We start from the raw sequence: 26023 nt of genomic DNA, 5'->3' as shown, positions 1-26023 counted from the left end.
ACGGGCTGCCATAAGCCTTTGTGAATATATGGCAACCGGCACCCACTGGTCTTCAGATCTTGTTTATGTAGCTGGCGGCCACTGAGCAGGCAGGCTCAGAACGCTCTCATTTTCTACACATTCCCTGCTAATGGGTCTTGATTACATGGAGCCTGTTCAGGCTGTTAGTATTAACTTTTCTTGAAACAACCCAGTCTTTTGAAGCTTTGCTGATGTTTGGCCAGAAGGCAGTTCTGTGGCTCAGAGTGTTTTGAAAGGCCCCAAGCCTTTTCACCCTGAAGGGTTGTAATTTTGTGCAGGAGGCTGGCCAGTCAACTCTTAGTATATGCGGGGGATTGGTTTCAAGACACCAGCACCCCCCAGTCCCCCACCACCCCCCGTGAGTATACCAAATCTGTACATACTCAAATCCTGCAGTCGACCTCGAGGAACCTGAGTATAGGAAAAGTAGGCTCTCCATATACACAGAATTCTCATCCTAAATACGCCGTATTTTCCATCTGTGTGTTGGCTGAAAAAAATCTGCATATAAGTGGACTCGCACAGTTCGATTATCATTCAAGGGATCACTGTGTAGCTAATGAACAAAAGACTTATTGAGTTTCCCGAATATCTCTGAAAATAGCAAGTGGGACAGAAGGTTGGCAGTATGTTTAGTGCCACTCCTATTTGGGACTCCCTAAAGGCAGAAGAAAATTCCAGAATGGGAAACAAATTAGAAGGATGAGAAAACACATGGAAATTTCAAAAAGTAGTGGGAAAGATTAGAGGTATAAGAATATCCTAGAGCCAAAACACAGACAAGAATGTTCACAGGCAGCGTTATTCATACTAGACAAAAAGTGTTAAGAGCCCAAATGCACACCAGCTGACAAATGAATAGGCAGAGCATGGTGTGTCCACACAGTGGCACACCACAGCCATGAAAGGATGGAGCATAACAAGGATGAAGCTGGAACACAGGCTGAGTGAAAGAAGCGAATCACAGAAGGCCACTCATTGCACGACTCCATTGAGTGAGACGTCTGGAATGGGAAACAGAGAGAAGGAAAGTAGCTTCGCGGTTGCCAGGGGCTGAGGAAAGGAGGAACTGGGAGTGACTGCTAATGAGTACCGGGCTTCTTTTGGGGTGATGAAGATGTTCCGGAATTAGATAATGGCGACAGTTCCACAACCTTGTGAACGTACTAAAAATCAATGCATTGTATACTTTAAAATGATTAGAATGGTAAATTTATGTGCTATGAATCTGATCTCAATAAATAAAAAGTAAGAACATTCTCAGGCTGGAAACCACATGGTAACAAGAGCATATTTAGAAAGCAACGGCAACCAGCCCGAGGCTCGCACATGCACTCAGGTTTTATACAAAGCGTCTGGGGACAGAGGCAGGCTCTGACCCCAGGTAGACAGGGGATTTCTGCAACAGAGCCTGGAGCACACAACATTCAAGGAGACAGAAGACACTCTTCTGTGCGCTGGTCACTGGAATGAAACCGATGCTGTGATCACACACTGCACCCTCTAGTGCAGGGTTCCAGGCTGAAAGAAAGCTGCCCACCTAGACAGATCAGGGTGTGGCTTCTGAGGAGGCCATTACCTGGACTGCAGGTCAGAAAGTGACACGCAGGGCCTCCCGTGAAGTTCCTCCTCATGAGGAGAGACACATGAAAGTGACATCTAAATTCACATAGCTTCTGGTAGAAAGTTCTGATTTGAAAACATGACACCACCAACTTTCAACAAATGCAGGTCCCTCCAGCCCTTGACCACCCATTCTCCCCTCACTGTCTCTACCGTTTGCTCCTCTCCCAACTTTCTTTCCAAGGACTCGTCCTCCCGAGCTGACATCCCTACCTGTCCACCACACTGAGCCTGTGTGATCCCTGCTCCAATGTCAGGCCCCTCCCCACCCACCTAGGCAGACGGGCCTGTCCCAGAGGATCTCTGGAGGGGCAGCTGTGTGCCCAGAGGCCGGGAAGGGGCAGCCTGTGCCTCCTGCACTCCACTTCAGAACACTTTCACCCAAAACTCATTTCTCTCTGGAAACTGGTACCCCTGGCTACAGCGTTCTCCAGCCCTGTGGGCTGCCATTGCCCCTCACTTCCCAGCCCATCCCCCAAACGTCCATGCCTCCCTTGGTCCAGGTTCAAACACTCTCATCACAGGCATTTCTGTGGCTTCTCCTGGGAAACCATCAACATTTTATTGGGGCCCTGGCCTTGACTCTTTGGACTTTAAATAACTTTCTTTGGTTTGACTTTAGAATTTCTCATGACATACCCTCAACTTCCACCAAACTTTGAAAGCCTTGAGCTCTTCAGGAGTGGTGGCCAGGCCTCTCCTTTCTCTAGCAGCTGCTACAGCTCCCTGGCTCCTGCTCTTCTCTGCATGTATCCAGCCCTTCCCTCAGCACAGTGGAGTCAGAGCCAATGTATGTTTAACTCCAGCACCAAATTTAAGACATCGAGGGCAACACAGATCCATGGTGCTTCCTCTCCTAGCCCATCTAGACCCACAAGGCCTGCTGTCTCCCTCACCTGTGGCCCATGTCCATGCCCCTGCTGATGTGCATGCCTCTGAAATCACAGAGGCCATACCAGTGTGGCGTCCACACATCACTGAGCACACCACACTGCTCACCCAACAATCACCTGTTGCCAGGGGAAGCTCCTCCCAGCTGTCCCAGCTCTCAACACCTCCACTCCCCAGACTGTTGTCCATTCCCAGCAGACAACCTCGCCTGCCTTGCACAGGTCAAGTGACGCCACAGCCAGTGAACTCATTCCCAGTCTGCTCTCTACCCTTCTCTGCATCCTGGCTCCTGCACCAGGCACCCTGCTTTGGACACACTCATGGTGCTCTCAGCCTCCTGCCTCTGTCAATCCAGTCCCTGACTGAAATGAGCTCGGCACATCAGCAGAAGGAGATTCACAGCCGGCGACCAAGCCCCCACTCCTGGCTTCACCAACTAGCCCTCTGACCCCTCAGTGTGGTAAAGATTTGATATGTTAATGCAAGCTGCATGCTCGGAAGGTTGTGCAGCTCGTAAGCAGCACTCAGCAAGGGTGAGCTCTGACAACAACAACCATTAGCCATTCCAGCCCTGTCCTGGCTTCTGCACGGAGCTGTGCCATCCAATTCAGCTCTGTATCTGCAGTATCCAGCACTGCCGATGCTCAGAGAGGCAGGGAGGAGATGGAGACTGCATCCTGGATCCTACAGAGCCTGCCTGACAAGCACACGTGGCCTCTGGTTTTCTTTCATGAGCTTCCCAGAAGGTGACACTCTGTCTTCACTTCCCAGGTGACCTATTGGAATCCTCCGACTTATGATTAACGAGAGAGCAATATCTTACGTGTACAGGAATAAAGAATGAACTCCCAATACTACGAGAAAGATGGTTTCCTCGCAGCCTCTGCCCACCCTTGGGAAAGCACCGATAGTGCCCATCACTCAGTGGCTCCCCCGCTGCTTTTCCTTCTGCCTCATCCTAGTCAGGGGCCCAGCAGCATCCCAGACTCACTGCTACGAGTTCAGGGGCAATGTACGGCTACTGCTGCCACCAAAGGACAGCTGTTGAGATCTTGGCAGAATTCCCTCAATCAATCAACACCAAATCTTGCTATTGCTCTAACCATTTGGCCTAATTTCAGTGAGAATATATCCCAGGTCACAAATTAGCTCACATTCACACTGACAAAAACAAATACTATTGAATTTTCATAGTATAATTTTCCATAGACTGTCACCATCATGAATCGTAAATTAATTCAACTTTCCATGGTGAAGTCTGAAAGAACATAATGTCAAAGGGTATATTTTCCTTGTTAAGAAATCATCACTATGCATTTATAAAGAAACACTAAACACATCTCTGGCTCTTGCTATGTGGAAGAAAACTTCCTGGGGACAGTTGTACTATCTGCCTAGGCCCTATCAACTGGAGGGGGTCCCCCCACATCCACAACAGGTAGGTGCAGGCAGAGCACACACAGGACATTTGCTGGGGACGCCCTCCTCCTGTCCACAGAAACCTGTTTTCCCAGCTCCTGGGGTCAATGGCTTTCCCTGCACTTTGCGTCAGTCTCTCGGGCCCTAGGAATTTAAATCTGGGCTCCCAGTTCCAGCCAGAGAAACTGTTACTGGGTGTCCACCCTTGACAGGCCTTGACCTTGGCTCCCTCTCTGTGACATGCTCTAATCACACTCCTGGCTCACATAGCAAAGTGGTTACCCTGTCTCTTACCCTGATCCACGGACCTCCATGCCAGGTCTCCCCGACAGACAGCCAGGCTCTAGGTATATGGCAGTGCTGAGGCAACAAGCTGAGGCAGTCTCAGCTTTGCTCAGCCTGGCATGCGTCCCCACCCAGCACAGTGTCTGCAGGGGGAAAGGAGTGCTGTGGAAACCAGCTTTCGTCCCCAAAGTAGGTCAGAATTGCTCCTATCAGCAAGATAAACTGAGCAAGTCTGAAGATCCATTAAAGCTCACTTTTCTTACATAACAGCACAAGCTGCCATTATGTCAACCCTGTTTTTCAAGAAATAGCTGGATGTTTTACATAAAATATCCTCTGCAGTCTGTGCTATGTTAAAAAATTTAAGTAAGGAACACACCCACTAGTCTCTGATACCTATGCCTTCTACCTCACATGCCCTGCCCTCCATGGCATCTTAGATAATAGTAATGGAATACAACAACTGCATCCCCTCTGTCCTTGGACTTACAGAGAGATTAAGTGACAATTTACATGCAACTGAATGCGTGTTTAACATCAAGTAGCTTGTTTGTCAACATTTAAACACAACTTTAACTATCTAAAGTCCCAGAATCAACAGTACAAGGCCAGAGTTCCCAACTTTCAATAGCAGAACTTGATCTTCAAACAAATCTTTATGCAGAAACCCAATATAAAAACAGAAAAAGATCAAGGTGGGGCTTGGGCTGCGGAGGGTTCTGACAGGAGTGGATGGAGAGAGGCTGGGGCTGCTCCTTAATAACCAACTTGGAATCCTGGAGCCACAGGCATAGAGTTTGAAAGCTGTTGACCCCAAGAATATTGTTACTCCTAAGGTCAATGCCAGCACCAAGAACATCACCGTAAAAGGCAGGAGAATCATTTCCTTAAAGGGAGCGTGCATGTGGATGGTGGTCTCCTAGCCCAGATGGCCGAATGGGGTCAGAGATGCAGGCCGTGAGGGTGCACCTCCATGTAAGGGTCCCTGGCCCCACAAGGACAAAAAACCCAAGTCAAAGAGATTGTCCCAGCTGCCCCTTTTGTATGAACACCTCCCTTTTCCCTTAAGTCATCCGCAACCTTTCCCTCCCCTAGGAAGCACTGGCAGCTCCGTCTTGCAGCACTTTCCAAAGAAAGGAGTAGATGAGACAGTCTTGCATGCACAATCTAAAAGGCCTCCCCAGACATTCCTTTAAGCCTGAAAGAGAAGAGCCAGAGCACGCACAAGTTCTACTCTTCCAGCCAAGGGCTGAGGAAGATGGTGAGGATGACCCTGTGGGCCAGGCACACAGAAGCGTGTGCATGTGAGGAAGAGACTCTGCTTTTCTTCAGTCCCAGCCTCGTTCTCTCTCGCATTTTGGTTCTGTTTATCAAATACTTAAAGTCGGCAGGTGCTCTCTTTCCCCGACTTGGCACAAGTGCAATTGCAGGCTCTTACAGAGAGGCAAAAGGAAGTTGCAGCCCTGACTCTTCCAGGCAATGGAGAGAAAGGTTCTACCCAAGGAAGACACAGATGGAAACTCAGCAGGTTTGATCGAGTGCCATTCTGGCCCCCTACTCCTACCAGGAGATGGGCAGAAGAGCACATCTGGGAAGAGGGGCTTGACTGAGATGTGACTTGGAAAGGGGTGGCAGCAAGGGCCTTGTGAGAAGAATAAGGACCAAATCCTCATTATACCAGGGTCTACACACACACACACAAACACATACACACACTGCTGCTCACGCTGGGTGTGGGAAGTTTGGTGGCTCAGGGTCCCAGGAAGACTGTGGGGATGGAGCCCTCTTCCAGGTTCACGTCTCAGGGAATCCACCAACAGAAGAACAGTCAAGGTTGTAGTCCCCATAGGTGGGAATTAGAGTCCAAAGATCTGCAGCTTTGGGGAAGGAATGCAGGACAGGGGCATGAATCATTGCATGCATGTTGGTTAAGTGGGCAGGGTCACCAAAGAGCAATTGAGATACTGACCACAAATAGCAGAGGAAAGTGAAAAGAGATTAAGAAGCACAGCTCCTCTGGACTCTAAGAAGACATAGTAGGTGAGGCGCGGTAGCTCACACCTGTAATCCCAGCACTTTGGGAGGGCCAGGTGGGCAGGTCACCTGAGGTGAGGAGATCAAGACTAGCCTGGCCAACATAGTGAAAACCCCATCTCTACTGAGAATACAAAAATTAGCTGGGCATGGTGGCAGGCACCTGTGGTCCCAGCTACTTGGGAGGCTGAGGCAGGGACAACTGCTTGAATCCAGGAGGTGGAGGTTGCAGTGAGCCAAGATTGGGCCGCTGCACTCCAGCATGGGTGACAGAGTGAGATTCTCTCTCAAACAAAGAAAAAAAAGAAAAAGAAGAAGAAGAAGGGGAGAGAGAGAGGGAGGAGAAGAGAAGAAGAAGAAGCAGAAGCAGAAGCAGAAGAAGCAGAAGAAGCAGCAGCAGCAGAAGCAGCAGCAGAAGCAGCAACAGCGGCAGCAGAAGCAGCAGCAGCAGAAGCAGCAGCAGCAGCAGAGGAAGAAGAGGAAGAAGAGGAGGAAGAGGAGGAGGAGGAAAGAAGAAAGAAGAAAGAAAGAAGGAGAAGGAGGAGGAGAAGGAGGAGGAGAAGGAGGAGGAGGAGGAGGAGAAGGAGAAGAAGAAGAAGGAGAAGAAGAAGAAGGAGAAGACACAGTAACTGCAGAAATACAAACAAGCCATCCACCTTGTAGACCCCTGTCTGCATGCACAGGGCACCCCATCCAGTGGGATATCGGGGGTACCCTTCCTCCCAGGAAGCAGAGGAGGCCCAAGGTTTGTGTGCTGACTGGGGGTTGGGGGGCCCCTGAGGACCCAGGATCCAGCCAACTCTCAGCACCTCTTTCACTGTCTCAGGGGGTGATGCTACTTAACTATTAAGGCCACTCTTGTGGACTGATTTCTGCAAACTTGTACAGGACAACATAGAACTTGAGCCAATTCCTCTGATTACTGTCAGATCCGAAAAGTAAGAACACTTAATGAGATGGCAGCTCAGGGACTCGAACAACTCTTTTGACTGCCCCCAATGCCACCCTCACTCTTCTGATGGAGTGTATCAATTTTTTGAAAGTAACACCCACACGACTTGATCCTGGTTTTAACAGAGGGTAGGCCTCTCACACTTGAGACAGGAGGAAGCCAGCACCCCCAGGCCACTGTCTCAGGTGACATTCAGGAAGATTTGCTGTTTGGTCTGCGATCACGCCTGCAAGGGGGTCCTTTGGTGTTTGTGGGTTGGAGGCTTGCAGCCTCAATTCACAATCAAGAGATGCAGAGGGAGGAAATCTCAGGCTCAGAACAGGACTACATGCCCATCTGGCCCGTTTCTGTCTCATACAACTTCAGTTGCCTGATGACAGCTGCTTTTCACTAGAGCTATCCAAGCAAGCAATGCCTAGAAAAGCCTGGTATGGGGGCAAGACCCAAAGAAATATTCTTCTGCCTGGTGCAGAGTCAAATGTCACAGGGTGGCTGAATACCATGCAAAGTGCCCTGGAGCAGCTCTGGATGCTGGGGGGCAGCACCCCATCTTGCCAACAAGGACCAGGCTGCAGACACAAGGCACTGTGTATACCCAAGCACTCAGCAAAGAGCAGAGCCAGGACTGAAGGATCCGTCAGGTGCCATCGGCCCCCTCCTCCACTAAAATTGTCAAAGTTTACTTCAATTTCCAAATCTTAAAACCCAACAACGTCTGGGGAGGAAAGTTTTCAAATCCATTTTCAAAGTGGCAACACTTGAATGGTCTCAGCTTGATCCGGCACTTCCCGGCCAGCTCTGCACACTGCAGCCAGCGCTTCCTGACCCAACATGTCCTCATCGTAGCCCATTCCTGGAGCTCGGAACAGTATTCTGAGAACACGGTATGGCCACTTCAGGACTGTGTCTTATTGCGAAGGCTGCAGACAAATGTGAATCTCCTCTGTCTGCCTGCTTTAGCAGCCCCATGGGAGCCCCAAAGCCTGGACTCTGGGAATGTTCATCAAGGTATCCACTTAAAGTGGCAGAGCCCAGACCTGGCAATGCCACGGCCCTCGTCCTGCACACTCTTGGATTGGTAAGAGTTTGAGCTGCACTCAAAAAGTCCTAGGTCAAGGCAAGAAACCAAGGACAAGAGTGACAGAGCAGGCCTTCATCTCCAACCCTCAGCCATTCTTGAAGCTTCCCTGCTGCTCAACCCTTCCTCTAAATCTGTCATAGAGTCTTACTCATCTACCTCCTAAATATCTAAAGGCCCCTACTCTCCATCGCCAGAGCCACACCCAAGTCCAGGCCTCCGTCAGTTCTTAGCTGGGGAGTCCAGAAGCCCATTCTCTACTCTCCTTCCTCTCCAGACTCTGCCTCCCCCAGGGAGTCCTCCAGCCCCTTTGTTATCTTTCTGTATCCTCCAGTCATGTGGCTCCTGGGATCCTCACTGTCACCCGGCAAAGGAGCCAGGCTCAGGAAAGGAAGCTGACGTTCCCCGATCTCACGATCCATCACACACAGCACCTCTTATTTCCTCCTGCACACACCAGCCAGGCGGAACACACTTCCACCCCATGAATATGTGCTGCTCACCTATGCCCCATGCCCAGGGCTAGGCATACCCTGTCTGCATTCCCTACCTGCAAGGGCCGTCCTCTTCATGAATCTCCTTGGATTGTACAGGCAAAGTGGTTGTTTCTCTTCAATTCTTTCCTAATTCCTGGTATACCCCAATTATGGTACACGGTGCACCCTGTGGCAACAACTGATGTATATCTGTGTCTTCCCAATTAGAGGGTCTGCTGTGTTTCTTCCTGCGCCCACCCCAGCATCAGAGCCATGGCAATTCCCAAGAAAATACGAGATGTGTGAATATGACAAATGGTGTGTATGATAACAAAAATCTCAGAGTTGGAGGGAGGTATCTGTAGAGTCATCCAATTACAACAGTCCACTTTACAGACTGGGAAAGTCAAAGAGAATGTGGCTTATGAGAGCAAGTAGAAAGCATCCCGATGTGGAGTGTGGCCACTGACACGGATGCTCCAGAGACGTCCAGCGAGGAAAATGAGATGTTCTCCATGGGGCTCAGCAACATGGGGGTCCAGGGCTTTGCAGAGCCTCCCTGAAGGGTACTGTGGGGAGAATCCTGTCTGGAGGGGCTGAGGCCCAATGGTGGGGAGAAAAAGGAAGTGAGGCCATCTTTCATCACTCTCAGCCATGGAGAGGAGGGAGCAGTGGGATCTGTCTACACGCTGCGTTCTTGGTGGTGACATTACAAATCCAGGGACACATATGTTGCTGTGGGCATTCCCTTAGACCATCACAGCAAGTCTGATACTGAAAAAGCTGGTACATCCTACTAGGGTAAGAAATCCCCCCACCCACAGCCCTCTTGTGTGACAAGGAGGTGGGGCACCCAGTGAGACTCAGCCCAGTCTCACTGAGTCTCAAAGTCTCAAAGAGGAAAGTCAAGGGTATGAGCCCTGTCCTGCACGGTCTCCAGCACAAGACACATTCTGAGTCACAGCTGCCATCGCTGACAGTGTACAACGCCAGAAGGCTACCAGGGTCCCTGGCCTAGCTTTTGATTTCTCTTTGGATCTGCTCTCATTATCTCTAAAATGGGCTCACAAGCTCTCTCGAGGATTAAAATACGATAGTGAGGCTTCCGGCAGGCTGCCACACTGTGTGCCGCGAGACATTCTTCCCTCTCCTTGGGGACAGCAACCACCCCAGGGAACACTGACATGACTGCCGTCCCCCGCAGCCACCACCTGCCAGGACCACAGACCCACGGTGAGACCAGGGCCATGTGCTCCTCTCTGTGCTGAAGACGGGGCGTTTGTATTCACTTGCCCACACTGGAACGGATTCAAGTCCGGCTCTTTTCTGAGTATAGAAGCAGAATGTTGCGCTCACACATCAAAGCAGGCACTCCCCTAACACAGGCCCAGATTGAAGGCAGCTGCAGAGGGCTCCATTCCAGGACGGCAACCACTGCTAGAGATAAATGTGGCTTAAGTCAACATTTTTGGGGTTTTTTAACCAGGCAGGGGTGGGGATAGAAAAGGCAGGGGCAGGGGTGGAAAAGAGAGTGCCACAATACATCATTTTCCCAGCTAAAAGAGAATGTTTCAGAGGCTGCCAAACCTTCCTTAACTCCTCAAAGCATTGGACAGCTCTGAAGACTAAAGCCCTGGTGGGAACGCGGCTGGGACTCCGCCTTTCACCCGCCAGGCGGTGTCCAGTCCAGGGACCCGAGCCAGGCACTGCTGACCACAAGCAAGAGCGAAGGCTGCCTGGAGTAACAGCTCACCAATGCAGCATACCGGCCTCCACGACAAAGAGGGGCTGAGGAGGGCTGCAGAGTGGAAGAGAGGAGGGAAATTCAGCAAGGATGAGTTTTCTATCCACAAGTGACTACTCTTTCTGGGGAACACCTTCTCAAAAGGACCCAAGCCTGGGGATTCTGCAGAGCTTTGATGGCAGAGGTGGTGATGGCAGCCTCGTGTCTCCCAGGCAGAACTTGGAAACCCTGCAGGAGTGCAGCAATAAGATCAAACGCACTTTGGAAGCCCCTCTAAGGGAATCCAGTGTGCTCAGTGAGAAGGACATGGGAAGAAAAGTTTAAAGATGTGCACAGGTGCTCAAGGAGGTGGGTTAAGTGAAAAATTCAGGCTATAAAACAATGCACAGGCTGATCCTATTATGACAAATCACATGATATTTAGAAATCATGCCGAAAATACACCAGTGACGAGTGCTTCATCTCTAGATGGTAAGATGGGGGTAATTATTCCTTCTTTTTGATAATTTACATTTTCAAAAAGTATTGATACAATCTTAAATGTATGTAAAAGAAAGAAAGAAAAGCATAAAACTCACTCCATTGAATCAGGTACCCCAGACACGCCAGACAGCACGTAGGGATGGAGGGGATTCAGGAGGAGGGGATGCAGATTTGAGGAAAGGCTCCATGCTTGTCTGTAACTCAGGAGCTGGAATTCTCAAGAATGCTCAGGCAGTGGTTCAAGGGAAGGTTGCTGAGATCCAGTTTTGGGAGACGACTCAGATTCCGTGTGGTGGGTTCTGGGTAAGCATCCCGATACCAGTCCTGAGCTTGCTCTGAGTCCTCCCCTGTCCCTCCATCTCCCTGGGGGTGCTCATGGGCTTCAGATATCATCAAGGCTGCAAGGGATGAACCAGGCGCTGGGAGGAGGCTGCACTCTCACCCACTATATCCCTGAGGAGTCTGGGCGTGACTCTGCCCATAAAGGGGGTCTCTGCTGCTTTATGAAGCCTGGAAGCAGTGATGACAAAGCTGTGAATCTGGCTGCAAAGTGTACCTGGCTGCCTTGGCGCCCTATCCGACTCCTCACCCTCCTGTCTGGGAACCACTCTCTCCAGGGTGTCCTTCCCACTCTGCCCTGTCCTTCTCAGTTTCTTTCCAGAACTCCTATGCACCCACTCCTGACTGGCTCCATCCTTTGCATGGCAATGCTAGACCTTCTCTACTCACCCCTAGACCCAACTCTTGGTGACACAGAGTCGCAAGTGGATGCCCAGACCATCACTTGCATGGCTCCACCACCTCCAACCACACAGTCCACAGCAGTCTCCCACCTGCTCACACCACTGGCTCAGAAGATGCTGCCTGAAAAATACACCAATGAGAATTGTGATTTGTAATGTCAGGGCCTTAGATATTTAAAGTTCAAATTGCTTCTCTAATCATTCATTCAAGAAACACGCATTGAGTATCTGCTGTGGACTGAATATCTGTGTCCCCTAAGATTCATACATCAAAACCTAATCCCCAGTGTGATGATATTAGGAGGCAGGACCTTTGGCAGTGCTCAGAGCATAAGGGTGGAGCCCCTATAAGTGGGATTGATGCCCTCAGAAAGGAGGCCCCAAGGAGCTTCCTCTCCTCACCACCACGTGGAGACACAAGAAGGCAGGAGTTGGCAACCAGATGACAGCTCTCACCAGAATCCGCCAGGCTGGCTGCCTGATCTTGGACTTCCCAGCCTCTCAAAGTAGAAATACACGTTTGTTGTTTAAGACACCCAGGTTATGGTCATCTGTTAAGGCAGCATGAATGGGCTGAGAGGGCCTCTAAGTAAAGAAGTATCTCCCTCTGCATCTTCAGGAGACGCTGAGGTGGCTGAGTCTTTAAGACTGAATTCTGTCTATTTCACCCAGTGATAACGGCAAGTCCTCTACAACATATGGATCTATACACACACGCTCACACACGTAATTCCACAGAGGGTTCTCTGCAAAGTTTCATGTAACCCCTAAAGGATGGTGAACACTCAACTGATTTTCTGTCTATATGTTTTCTACATAAAATCAACGTAGGTCCTTCACCACCTGTGAGTGACGTGCTGCAGGAGCCCAGCTTTCAGTTCTCTGGTTGTGACATGGGAAGGATAAAGTCTGCCCCGCAGGCAGGTCACAGGCTCAGCTGGGAGCCAGCTTGGGGACAACAGCGGGGCACCCACTGCGGGACTAAGCACAGAGCCGCCCTCCACAGCATGCTCCTCACAGGAGCTGGGGCTCCTCCACACTGTCCTCTGGACTTCACTGCTCCCCTCTTATGTCATTGGCACAGAGAACACCCACCTGTGTTTTAGAACCCCTGCCTCCCTCATGGTCAATAACCCTCCAGGCTCACCCCTCCCTTGGCAAGCAAGGAACCTCCCAGCATCACGAGAATGACCTTTCCACAACTCGCTTCCCTGTTCTCCAGGAGACTCGGCACAGCCACCAAATCGTCACTTCAGGACAGAGCGCTTCTCACTGGCTCCCATGCAGCAAGGGACCTCTCTGGTAAAATCCACTCGCCTCAGCCTGGAATTTAGGATGCTAAGTCAGCTGTCCTCAGAGTTCCCATCCAGCTCTCCAAATTAGCCCCTTTCCCCATCTTGCCTTGCACTGATTATTTACACACTTCACCAGCCACTGCTTCACCCTTCTCTCCTCCAGTGGAAAACATCACCATGTGATAGACAGAGTATAGCTATGCAGACGCAAACAGACGTTACTGGAAAAAGAGCTCCGTGATCAAAAAGTTTGATAATTGTTGTTTGACAAATCTTATGAAATTATTCTCACAGCTTTAAGATTCCAGTGTGCACTGTGATCTTTTGAGAGACAATGTATCATTTTCTAAGAGTTTTCAGCTACATTTCTTTTAACGTGCTGGTTATCTGGAAGGACTGGTGTGCTGAATAATTCACACCAGCAAAGAATACTCTGTTTACTTTACAGGCCAGAGCAAGGCTCTCCCCATCCACAACAACTTGCCCACTATCCCCAGATTTCATCTGTGTTTTAATGTCCTTACCATCAGCATTCCGTCTGTGGGTCTCCACTTCTGGTCCAGGTGTATTTGCGTTGCAACAATTCCTTGAGTTGAAATTCCATCCCAGAAGGCCTATGAAGGAGCAAGGTTTTCCCCAGGGCAACAGAGAGGAGCCGTGTGCTGCCCTGGGACACACAATTGGTGTCCTTTCTCACTAACCACAGACACCACCTTCCTGGAGTCATGGGAAGCTCAGCGAGCCACAAAGATGGGGTGTTACTGCAGTTCTTTCCACAACACTTGCTTTTAGCTATTTTACATCTGGATGTAACTAATCTGACAAAAAGTGTTTTAATTTCTTTCCCAAAGCAAGTCTGATTCTCAGTCGGTGGTTGAAAAAGACAAGAGATCAGCATGACACGCCAGGAAAAGCCTCAATTCCTCTCCTTTGAAATCAGCCTCCAGTTGTGTCTTGTGGAGATTCCAGCACACAGCTGCCCCTTCCTTCCTTTCCTCCTTCACGCTCCTAGCTATGACCCAATGTGCGTATTCCACAGGTGAACAGAGGACATGTTTGGGTGAGATGGTTTAATGAAAGCAGAGATTTAAATGATACAGCCATAAATCAGGAACACTAGACTAACAAGCAAACAGAAATTAAAACAAGATGTCTGTTGCATGTGGGGCCGTACAACAGCAAAGAGGAAGGGAGGGAAGAAGGGGCAATGGTCCCTGGCATTATACATACACACAAGTTCAGGCCAAGGAGCTCCTGGATATTACTTCACTGACAGCTCATCCACCCGTTACAGCTTCACAAAAAGCCCTGACCCAAACTCACCATGCCTTATTCTCATGAAGACCCTCAAAACTCACAACAGTGTCACACAAAGGTGTGATTCTGGACCTCTGAGAAAACAGGGATTTTTTTCTTCTTAGCAGACTGCAAAACACTTCAGATCTTTGAGTGGGCTGTCTTCCCTGCACCCTTAACCTCCATAACTGCACACAAGATGACCACACGCACCTTCTCCATCTGCACTGAGGTTCTCGTACGAGTCCCAGCATATCAGTGGGTCTGTTGTGTTGTAGTCCACAATCACACTGTGGTCGTTGTACAAGTGTTCGGACCCTGCACAGGGCACAGGCAGCAACATTAGTCCCAGTGAAACCCATCACCTCCATCCACTGGACTCCACCATAAGGACAGGTGAGCAGCCTGACTTGAGCAGGAGAGAGAAGCCACTCCATCCTCCACCCTCCTGCCAGGAGCCACGACACTAATCAGAGACTGTGGAGGATTTTCCACAGATAGAACCATAGTTAAAACCACGAGGGGAAAGGGATAAGTAAGCACTGATTTTTCATCCACGGTGTCCCAGGCTTGGACACTTCTGCAAAACAGGAGTCTTCAGACCACCTCACTGATGAGGACACAGAGGCCCGATAAGCTGTCTCTGAGCCTCAGAGCCCACAGATTTGAATCCAGGCTCCAGGCTCTCAGATCCACACTCCTCCCTTCAAGTCTTTTTAGGAACACCAAGGGGATTTTTAACACACAAGCCATGTATTTAAAGGTTTTTGCCTAAATCTATGACAATGAACATAGAAAAAGCATGATTATTTACATAGCTATTAAAAAGGGAAACAAAACTCCCATGGATGTGGATCTTGGTGATGGATCTGGACAATTCACCTTGATGATAAAGGGACTGGTTTCTTTTGAAATATATTTTTTAGGGAAAAAATTTGTTTTGCACATAATACTTGCAGCCTACTATACTTCTAATTCTCTTTTTAAAATGCTGGTTACTTAATGAAGAAATCATGATGGAAATTTAAAAATTCCTTGAAATGAATGATAATAGTGACACAAGTTATCAAAACCTCTGGGATACAGCAAAGCCAGTGCTAAGAGAAAAGTTTATAGCACTAAATGCCTACATCAAAAAGTCTGAAAGATTACATATTGACAACCTAACGTCAAACCTCAAGGAACTAGAGAAGTAAGAATAAACTAAACACAAAGCTAGTAGAAGAAAATAAAAAACAAAAATCAGTGCAGAACTAAATGAAATTCAAACAAAATACAAAAGATCAATGAAACAAAAAGCTGGTATTTTTAAAAGATAAACAAAATTGATAGACCATTAGCTAGATTAACCAAGAAGAGAGAAGATTCAAATAAATTCAATTAGAAATGAAACTTGAAACATTACAACCAGCACGAAAGATCATTCAAGACTACTATGAACACCTTTATGTATATGAACTAGAAAACTGAGAGAAAATTGGTCAATTCCTGGACACAGACAACCCTCCTCGATTAAATCAGGAAGAAACGGAAACCCTGAACAGACTAGTAACAAGCAGTGAAAATGAATCAATAATTTTTTTTAATGCCAATAAAAAAGAGCCCAGGGCCAGATGGGTTCACAGCTGAATTCTACCATCCATTCAAAGAAGAATTGGTGCCAACCCTACTGAACAATTCCAAAGACTGAGAAAGAGGAATTGTCCCTAACTAACTCATTCTATGAAGCCAGTATCAGCCTGATACCAAAACTGGGAAAGAATATAAAACACACACACAAACACAAAAAGAAATCACAGACAAATATCCCTGATGAACATAGATGCAAAAATCTTCAACAAAATACTAGCTAACTGAATCTAACAGCACATTAAAAAGATAATACACCATGATCAAGTGGATTTCATCCCAGGAAAGCAGGGATGATTTAACATACAGAAGTCAATAAATGTGATACACCATACAAACAGAATTAAAAACAAAAACCATATGTCATTTCAGTAGATGCGAAAAAGGCATTCGATAAAATCTAGCATCCCTTTATGATAAAAACACTCAACAAACTAGGCAGAGAAGGGACTTACCTCAAAATAATAAAAGCCATATATGACAAACCCACAGCCAATGTCATGCTGAATGGGGAAAGGTGGAAAGCATTCCCCCTGAGAAGTGGAACAAGACAAGGATGCCTACTTTCACCACTTCTATTCAACATAGTACTGGAATAGTACTGCCAGAGCAATCAGCTAAGAGAAAGAAATAAAGGGCACCTAAATTGGAAAAGAGGAATTAAAACTGTTGCTATTTGCCAATGATATGATCATATACCTAGAAAACACTAAAGACTCCTCCAAAAGACTTCTAGATTTGATAAACGAATTCAGTAAAGTATCAGGTTTCAAAATCAATGTACACATATCAGTAGCACTGCTATACACCAACAATGACCAAACTGACAATCAAATTAAGAACTCAATTCTATTTAAGACAGCTAAAAAAAAAAAAAAAACTAGAAATATACTTAATCAAAAGGTGAAAGATCCATACAAGGAGAACTACAAAACACTGCTGAAAGAAATCAGAAATGGCACAAACAAGTGGAAACACATCCCATGCTCATGGATTGGAAGGATCAATATACTGAAAATGACCATACTGTCCAAAGCAATCTACAGATTCAATGCAATTCCTATCAAAATACTAACATCACTTTTCACAAAACTAGAAAAAAAAAATCCTAAAATTCATATGGAACCAAAAAGGGGCCCAAATGGCCAAAGCAATCCTAAAAACAAAACAAAACAAAAATCTGGAGGCATCATATTATTGGATTTCAAACTATACTAAAAGGCTATAGTTACCAAAACATCATGGTATAAAAGTAGACACACAGATCAATGGAACAGAATAGAGAATCCAGAAATACAACTGACTACAACCGATTGATCTTCAACAAAGCATACAAAAACATAAACTGGGGAAAGAATACCCTATTTAACAAACGGTGCTGGGAAAACTGGCTAGCCACATGTAGAAGAATAAGACTGGATCCCCATTTCTCACCTTATATTATAAAAATCAACTCAAGATGGATCCAAGATTTAAATCTAAGACCTGAAACCACAAAAAGTCTAGAAGACAACCTAGGAAAAACTCTTCTGGGCATTTGCTTAGGCAAATAATCCATGACTAAGACCCCAAAAGCAAATGCAACAGAACAAAAATAAGTAAATGGGACCTAATTAAACCAAAAATCTTCTGTACCACAAAAGAAATAATCATCAGAGTAAACAGAACCCACGGAGTGAGAGAGAATATTTGCAAACTATGCATCTGACAAAGAGCTAATATCCAAAATCTGCAAGGAACTCGAACAAATCCTCAACAAAAATAAATAATCTCATCAAAAAGTGGGCAAATGATATGAACAGACATTTTTCAAAAGATATACAAATGACCAACAAAACACACGAAAAAATGCTAAACATCACTAACCACCAGGGAAATGCAAATTAAAACCACAATGCAATACCACCTTACTCCTACAAGAACGGCCAGTCATGCCCAAGGGCTCTCCTGGCTGAGTGGCTGTGAGCAAGTCACGCCACTTCTGGGGCTTACTGACACAAGTGGGCCTTCTTGTTCCACTATCCAATATCCTGAATTTAAATAAAATTAATCACAGAAATCTCCAAATATGCACAAAGGCAGGAGACTAGTACTACAGCCCCAGTGTAGCCATCATGCACCTTTCACCAGTGTCAACAAGGACCTCCCCGTATTCCACCAAGCTACCCACCTTGAATCTTCTCAGGCGTGGCAGAGAAGACTAATTCAACCTTCCCATAGTCAGGAAAACGGTCATCTGAAGAAAACAATGTGTTTTAACACATTTGTGGAGATGATTAACTGGAAAAGGATGGGCTGACTTTGTCCTTTATTCCAACCAGTGCAGCACCACTCGCAAATCTGCAATAAAGACGCCCCATGATACAGAAAGTACAGGCAGTTTCATTGGTTATCCATAATTTTTTTCCCCCAAAGATCAATGATCACTTTCTCCCGATTTGGGAACAATTTTGTCAGTAGGCTGAATTTTGGAAAGAGGGTAGAGAGGATAGTGAAAGAATCAACCAAGGAGATTCAACCACAGCTGCCCACAAGCACAGGGCTGCCAGCTCCGCGCCTCACCTTTGCTGGCATTGTCCAGATCCTCCTTCCCAAACACCAGCCCGTAGCCCTGCACAGCCCCAGTGTGAAACTGCAGGTGGAAAATGACATCACGGGTGGCCGAGCGGTACTTCTTGTGGTAGCATTTCACCTGGGTTAGAAAGACAAAACAAAACAAAACAAAGCAGCTGCAGCGGGGACACATGCTCCCAGCAAGGAACACACTCTGCGGAGGCCAGCACAGCAGGGCCTCCCCTCTGGACTCTGGCTGGGAGTTCACGCTTTGGAGTGGAACTTCAGCCCTGGGGGACAGGCGCCTGCAGACAGCTGGGGTGCAGGCAGAGGCACCACACTGCTGCTGCTGGGTGCGGGGCTCCACTGGAGGCTTCAATGTGTTCCCTGTGCTGCTCCTGTGGAACCACAGCTCTGAACACCACTATCGCTAGTCCTCAGAGAGGCCACACCTAAACCCTTTCAGACCACCTGAATGTGCCCTGTTTTGGAACACATCTGAAAAATGGAATTCCATGGTCTCTTTTTTCTAGACTTTAACAACTGATTGTGATAGCTTTTCTTTGATCTCAATGCTCCATGTTGCAACTTAAAGCTTTTTGTTTTCCAAAAAGAAGCAGCTGGTCATTACTGTGTGTACTATCCTAAATGATTATGTGCATGCTGTAATTTAGAGACAGAGACACAAAGAAGGAGGAAGGGAGAGAGGGAGACAGAGAGGGTGTTGGCATTTAGCTTCCCATGCCTGACTGTCCAGAGGTCCTGTCAGGGGTCGTGTGAGACAAGTGTTCAGAATCACCCTGATGTGATTTGAACTCAAGCTAGGGTTCATGAGGTCCCCAGGGTGCAGCTCAAGTACCCTAAATGATTGTGCCAATGAGCCAAAGGGTAGAGCCCCTCCTTGCAGATGCCTGGCATGTGGGGAACGGTGGGCAGAGCAGGCGCCTGAGTGTCCCGACCTGCCTTTATAACTGGGGCCCCCCTGCTTCTTGTGACCGTGCGCAGCACTGGCATCATTGGGAGGGTTCTCAGGCCACAGCTGGGAGAGCTGCAGGGACAGGGACACCCCTCACTCAGAGATCAGGGGCAGGACCACCAGGTAGTGGCACTTTCCCAAATCCCCAGAAGGTCGAAGGCCCTGGACAGGCTAGATTCTGCTCTCAGACCAAACCGTGCACAGGCGGGCACCTCCCCCACCCCGAGGCTGAGGGGTGGTGACTAGCAGAGACAGCCACGTTCCCGTAAAAGAGACTTTTCTTGGAGAGAGATGGCTTTAAAATATCACATGCCTCACAACAGTAAATGAGAAGCCACCGCAGCAGATATGATCCAGACCAGCACGCAGGAGAACGTGGCAGGGAGGGCTCTGTCTTCCCTAACCAGATGAACGTCCACCAGAGGAACAAAAGACCCAGAAGCCCAGCCAAGGAGGCAGGGAGCTGTGACTCCAGGCAGACGCAGAAGATGTTTACCCTTGTGCTATCTACAAGGAAAGGGACGGGTAAACAAACCAAAAAATATAATTAAGACTGTAGAAGGATGTTCCCTGTTGACAAACATGACTGGGTCTCCCTTGTATGGCCTGGCACTGGCCAGGGGTGCCGTAAACATGGGGCTCAGACTCAGGCCTGGCCTCCAGGGGCCCAGGAACCAGGGTGTTTGCAAGTAGAGAGAACTGGCATTGTGAAGAAATGTTGCCTCAATTTGCTTTCCAACAGCCAATGGCACATTGGCCACAAATCTACCACCTCTGTCTGAGACTGTCTGACTTCTCAGCAAGACTCAATCAAAGGCTGCCCTTGCAGGGATCCTTCCAGGATGTTCTGAGACTATCTGGGTCCCTCCTTTGAGCTCCGCATGCCCCACACTCAGTACACTGACCACCCCTCAAATGCTTCAACCTGGGGCATATTGTAGAGATCCCCAGACGGAGGTCCTTCTGGCCAAGGGTAAATCCACACATGCGTCCCCACTGCTAAGGATGATAGCACCCACCTCTCCCTGTCTGCCTTCTTCCCACTGGTGCCTTGCAAACGGGGAGTGAAAAGTGGTTAGGGAAGGGAAAAGGAAAAGAGAGGCCCCAATTCAAGCCAGTCTTGCTCTCAAATTTTATAAATATTTAAGGGAACCAGAGATTTAAAAAAATAAAAACAACAACAGGATGTCAGCTGATAGCTCACGCAGCCTGTGCTGACATGGGCACCAACATCTGCCCACAGGAGTCAGGAAATTCCTCAGGAGGCAGCTGTGGGCTCGGTCCTGGCAGGCAGGGAGTGTCCTGGGTGAAAACAGAGGGAGCTGTGGGCTCCAGTACAGGCCGCATAAGGGGCACAGTGGAATCTCCCCAACCGCAGCTCACTGTGCCCCTCCCGTCAGTACCGCCCCGCCCAGCGCAGGGCCTCCTTCCAGGCCAGGTCCTGCCCTCCCTCTTCAGGAATCCAGGATGCTCCCCCAGGTCCCCCCACTGCTCCTCATAGCAGCTACACACAAACACACTGCACCTCCCGCAGCAATCCCAGCTCCCTCCACATACCAGAAGGGAGGAGAAGGCAGGCCATGGTGCCCAGGAGGTACAGAGCGGCGGGAGATGGGAATCGGCCTGTCCCAAACAGGTTCCTCTCCAGGCCCCATATGATTCTCCTGTAAGATTCCTATTTTTCACAGCACAAGCTTTCAAATACTCCTAAGGCTCCACAGTGAAAGAAACAGCGGTCTATCCCACTGGCAGAGAACAACTGCTGCCTGAAATCATGTGGCCCTCCCTTCAGGGGTTTCTCTGTGTATTTTAATGCTAACTTTGTTTGCTGGCTTGAGATCCTAACGGCCTCATCATACACACTCCCTGTTTCATATTAAATCTCTTTCCTCTTGATTAAGGGAGGTAAACACCACCCCCTCCAGTCCCCCTGACCAAATCATGAACTGACTCCGGCTTCTTCTGAAAGACACGGAAAATCACAGGATTTTCCCTAACTCGGGGCTCCCAGCAACCACCATCAACACAGCAGGTCAGATCTTGAGACAAAATCCACTCACCAACCAGGAGCCCTCCATAGTGTGCAATAATTATGCGTTATCTACACCAACAAATCTTTTTAGGACCGATGGCAAGAGCTCAGAATTATGCTTGTAATACTTAACAGAAAGAACAATCAACATGGTACTTGGTACGAGGGCCCCCAAATGCCTCCCTTTAAGATATAATAGTAATGCAAACATTTCGTAAAGATTAGAGTGATTCAAGTCTATAATTTTCTCTTCATCCCTCCGGCTTTAACTTTATTTACCTGGGTCTCCCCAGAGTGTTTCTAGAATATGTTGATCCTTTGCCTTCAGATTTTAGAATATCTGCATTTAAAATAACAACTCAAAGATGTGCAGTCACGATTTGGTAGCATAGAAAAACGAAATAAGAAATAGCAAGCACTGCAACGAAGGCTGCGCATGGCCTGTCACCATGCTATCATAGAGCCAACCACAAAAGTACGTGGGTGTGATGCCAACATCACAAATCACTGGGAGCACTCAGATCTTCAGAATGTTGTAGCCTCTTTAGACTTTAAATTCTCTGACTGCAAAATGAGTATTATGATATTGACCTGGCTATGTTGTTATAAAGATTAAATTAGCACTACATATTAATATAATTCATAAATCCAATAATGATATGCTATATTTATATGAATATATTATTTAAAGGGCATAAGCTTCTAGAGAGAGGGCACTTGGTACTCAAAAACATATAGGGTGAATGATGATCTCAGTGGGAAGGCCTGTAAGCACTCTTGCTTTCTTTTAGTCTGATGAGGCAATTCAGAAACCATCGCAAAAATTTATTTTCTAATAGTGGTGTAAAAATATGCCTGTGCCGGGCCGGGCGCGGTGGCTCACGTCTGTAATCCCAGCACTTTGGGAGGCCGAGGCGGGCGGATCACAAGGTCAGGAGATCGACACCATCCTGGCTAACATGGTGAAACCCCGTCTTTACTAAAAAAATACAAAAAGTTAGCCGGGCATGGTGGCCGGTGCCTGTAGTCCCAGCTACTCGGGAGGCTGAGGCAGAAGAATGGCATGAACCCGGGAGGTGGAGCTTGCAGTGAGCCAAGATTGCACCACTGTACTCCAGCCTGGGCGACAGAGCGAGACTCCGTCTCAAAAAATAAAAATAAAAATAAAAATATGCCTGTGCCCTTGACTGGACTGGACAAGTTGCTGGTGACCAGGAACAGAGCCCTGCCTGGACCTCATTTGCTCCTGGAGTACACCAAGTCGAAGGCAGACACGTGGAATTCTCAAAGAAGTTATCCATCAATCCAGTGTTTAAAGACGCTGATGACTTGCTTAACTTTAGGCCACATAAGTGTATTTTTATTTCAAACTCTCCATCAACAAGAGAAAAAGCACCTTGTACCAAGAGGGTCAAGGCTTAAGGTATCAGCCCCAGGAATGCCAGTCCCCAATTCAGAAGTCAGCCCTCAGGTTCCTATACTCCCCCAATGCCAGTCGTTGCTGGGCAGCTCCTATTCAGATCTGCTTCCCCTAAATTTACTAAGCAAAAGAGCAGAACCCTCAAAGCATCCCTAACAGAAAAGAGTAGCGTTCTCACTCAACGCTCCACTGGTGGCCCAGGCAACTGTCTACGTAGGCCTCAAGGAATCTGTGAACTCAGAGAATGAGTTACAGCCACATATTTGGAGGGTAGAAAGTTAGATAGCTAAGCCCCATAGGTCAAAGACTTAAGTCAGGTAGGGCCAAAACTAAACCATGATTTCTTCGCTTGGAGCCGAAAATGATTTCAGATGTTCGCAATATTGTAATTCATGACCTAAAGCAATTGAAAGGTGGGTAAATACTGGCTGCAAGTGAAAACACAACCAAGTCCACTATGCTGAGACGACAGCATGGATTAAGACGCAGCCCAGTCTAAAAGCGAGAGGAAAAGACAATCACAAAATAATGCTGTGATGTGTCCAACAGAGATCTGTAGAAACCTCTCCTGGGGCAGAGTCTCAGGAGAACACTTTCATTTTCCCTGGCCTTATGTAAGTGCCCTTGGTAAGAAACAACCAGCAACAGCACTGTTTGTTTGTGAAAACTTCTTGAGCAGGCAACACCTTTGTTTACAAGTCGGGTCACCGGAGCAAGGTTCTAGAGCCAGCAACCATGAACACAAAATTCAAGTGGCCGTGGATTTGCCCAAGCAGGGGGAGCAAGACGAAGCATGTGTTTACAAACTCTGGACCTGAGAGCCGAGATCAGGGAGGGAGCAAGCCGGATCAGGCCCCTGGAGCCCTGCCAGACTCCTGATGGGCCCGCATGAGTTCCTGAACAGGGTTACACAAGGCCTCAGCTGCCCTCTCCATGGCACTGCCCGACAATGCCATATTTACTAAACCTCTTGAGGTTCTGCCCTTTTGAAAGGAGCAGGCTTAAGAATCTGACTTTTGGCGAAAAGCATGTTGCAAAGATGGGACGGGTCAGGTGTGCAACTGGGAGGGGCTGAGCAGGGATGGGCTGGCTGTGTCGAGGCGAAGGCAGACGGCGAGTCACGGTCAGCTTTGCTGTTGCCTGCAGCAGCTCCACCTGCTAGTAACTGAGTCCAGGGAGTGGCAAGTGGGGCTCTGTTTTCCCAAGTCACTTTCTGCAGTTAGACTTGACTCTGGCCCTTCCTTCTCTGTGAACTTGATGACTGTGATCTTTGCCAGTAAGTCCCAGTGCAGAGGCCCTCATGAGGAAAGCCAGGCAGATGTCCCCGCAGGCAAGGCAGACACCAGAACCATGGAGGGGAAAACTCAAAGAGGACAAGAGGCCTTTCGAAGGAGGAGGATGAAGGATGGCTAGCCCGCCTGGGAAGCCACTTTCCGCCTTCAAAAGTACACAGACAGCCTCAGAAAACACCCAGACTGAGAGCACCAAGACATCTGCAGTCTTCAGGGTATAAATCTATGCACATGCTTTCTGCTCCTTAGGATCCTCTCCAAGCCATGACTGTTGCCAAAAGAAATAAAACCACCTGCGTATCTGAACTTTACACAGAAAAGGCCCTGTAACTTCTTCCCCCACTGCAGCCTTCTCAACTTAAGGTGTGCTCAGTGAACCTGCAGCAGGGCATGTCAAGCAGTCACAGGGAAAAACTGAATGAAGGGCAAAGTGAAGGCGGCGTGGGCATCCTGTGCTGAGCATGGCAGAGTGGGTCACTGGAAGGTGGGAAGAGGCTGGAGAGGATGAATCCGGTGCTACTCCTGCACTGCACACCCTCAGAACACCCAGAAGAAGCGTGAACAGGAGGAGGGGATGGCTCCCGCTCCTCTCTAGGGATGCTTTGCCAATAATGAGAAACGTGCAACCACATTTTTTTCTTCCTGTGTTGTTCCCTTAGATCGTTTTCAGAGGGAGTCAACAGCACTGAGATTTCTGGGCTTTGGCAAAAGATGCACTCCCGACTCTGATAGGAGCACTGGCAGTGACACCCTGGGCTTCTATTCTCCAGGTCGACCACAGATGTGAGCTCTGCTGTGAAGCCACGCCTTCTCTGACACGCTGGAAATCGTCTCTCCCACCTAACCTTCAGTTCTTGCCACGGCACACCTTCTGCCATGCTCAGTTCCACCTGCCCTAGCTATCTGCATGCTCATCTCCCTGGAGGACCCAGACTCCCGGGAGCAGGAGCCCTGCACTGCCCACTCTCATGTCCACCACATCCTCTCATGCAGGCCGCACGCTGAACGTGCTCAGGATAAAGGCTGTTGACAAACCACAGCCACATGGACCGGGCTGTCAATGGCACCTGACTGCACTAGTAATCTTACTAAACTTTCTAAGAGAGATTTATTTAATAAACAGAGTTGTCACAGGCTGAATGGTGTCCCTCTAAAATCCATAGGTTGAAGGTCTCAGCACTTCAGCATAGGGCTGTGTTTGGAGATGGGGTCTTCACAAAGGTAAATTAAAATGAGGTCGTTAGGCTGGGCCCGAATGAATGATAACTGGTGTCCTTGTAAGAAGAAGAGATGAGGACACAGACACACAGAGGGAAGCCCAGGTGAGGACACAGGGAGAAGACAGCCACCTCCAGGTCAAGGAGAGAGGCCTCAGGAGAAACCACCCTGCCCACACCTGGATCTCAGGCTCCCAGCCTCCAGGACTGTGGGAGAATCACCTCTGCTGTTTAAGCTGAGACCAAACGGTGAAGCCTGAGTTGAGCGATCAGGGCCAGGGTGGGTGGACAGTGCTGGATCAGCAGGGCTTGGGGACAGAATGGCGGGATCAGCTGGGGCAGCATGAGGCGGCTGGCGGGTTCTAGTGGCCTGAGGGACACACAGTCTGAATGCCAAGCAGGTTAGAGCCAGCAACAGGTAGAGGACCAGGAGGAGATGTCAGGCTGGAGAACGCCAGCCCACGGTGGCCTGGAGGCCAGTGGGAAGACTCCCAAGGGCTGCAGGTGGGACGCTGAGGAAAGGAGGCCACCGCCTCCTTCACCCACTCATGGCCCCTCTCCACC

At 48.4% G+C, this 26023-nt stretch overlaps 1 protein-coding gene across 9 annotated transcripts in view; it reads right to left on the bottom strand.

Moving 5' to 3' along the window:
• Positions 1-7403: 7403 nt before the first annotated feature.
• The window catches only part of LOC129051277 (tensin-3-like), a 159434-nt gene continuing 140814 nt past the window's right edge, over positions 7404-26023 (bottom strand). For 5 of the 9 annotated variants that reach the window (XM_063718474.1, XM_063718468.1, XM_063718471.1 and 2 more), the window contains 4 exons: positions 18532-18661; positions 18140-18205; positions 14554-14658; positions 11877-13658 (listed from right to left, as the gene is read on the bottom strand). In XM_063718474.1, the coding sequence (XP_063574544.1) occupies positions 13405-13658; positions 14554-14658; positions 18140-18205; positions 18532-18661 (555 nt within the window). In that variant the 3' untranslated portion in view covers positions 11877-13404. The other 4 variants (XM_063718469.1, XR_010138124.1, XR_010138123.1 and 1 more) reach the window with 4 other exon arrangements.

The sequence above is a fragment of the Pongo abelii genome, chromosome 19, assembly GCF_028885655.2.
Source record: "Pongo abelii isolate AG06213 chromosome 19, NHGRI_mPonAbe1-v2.0_pri, whole genome shotgun sequence".
In the NCBI taxonomy this organism is placed as follows: domain Eukaryota; kingdom Metazoa; phylum Chordata; class Mammalia; order Primates; family Hominidae; genus Pongo; species Pongo abelii.
The sequence above is the reverse complement of the archived record's forward strand: the minus strand, read 5'-3'. Positions and strand labels throughout refer to the sequence as shown.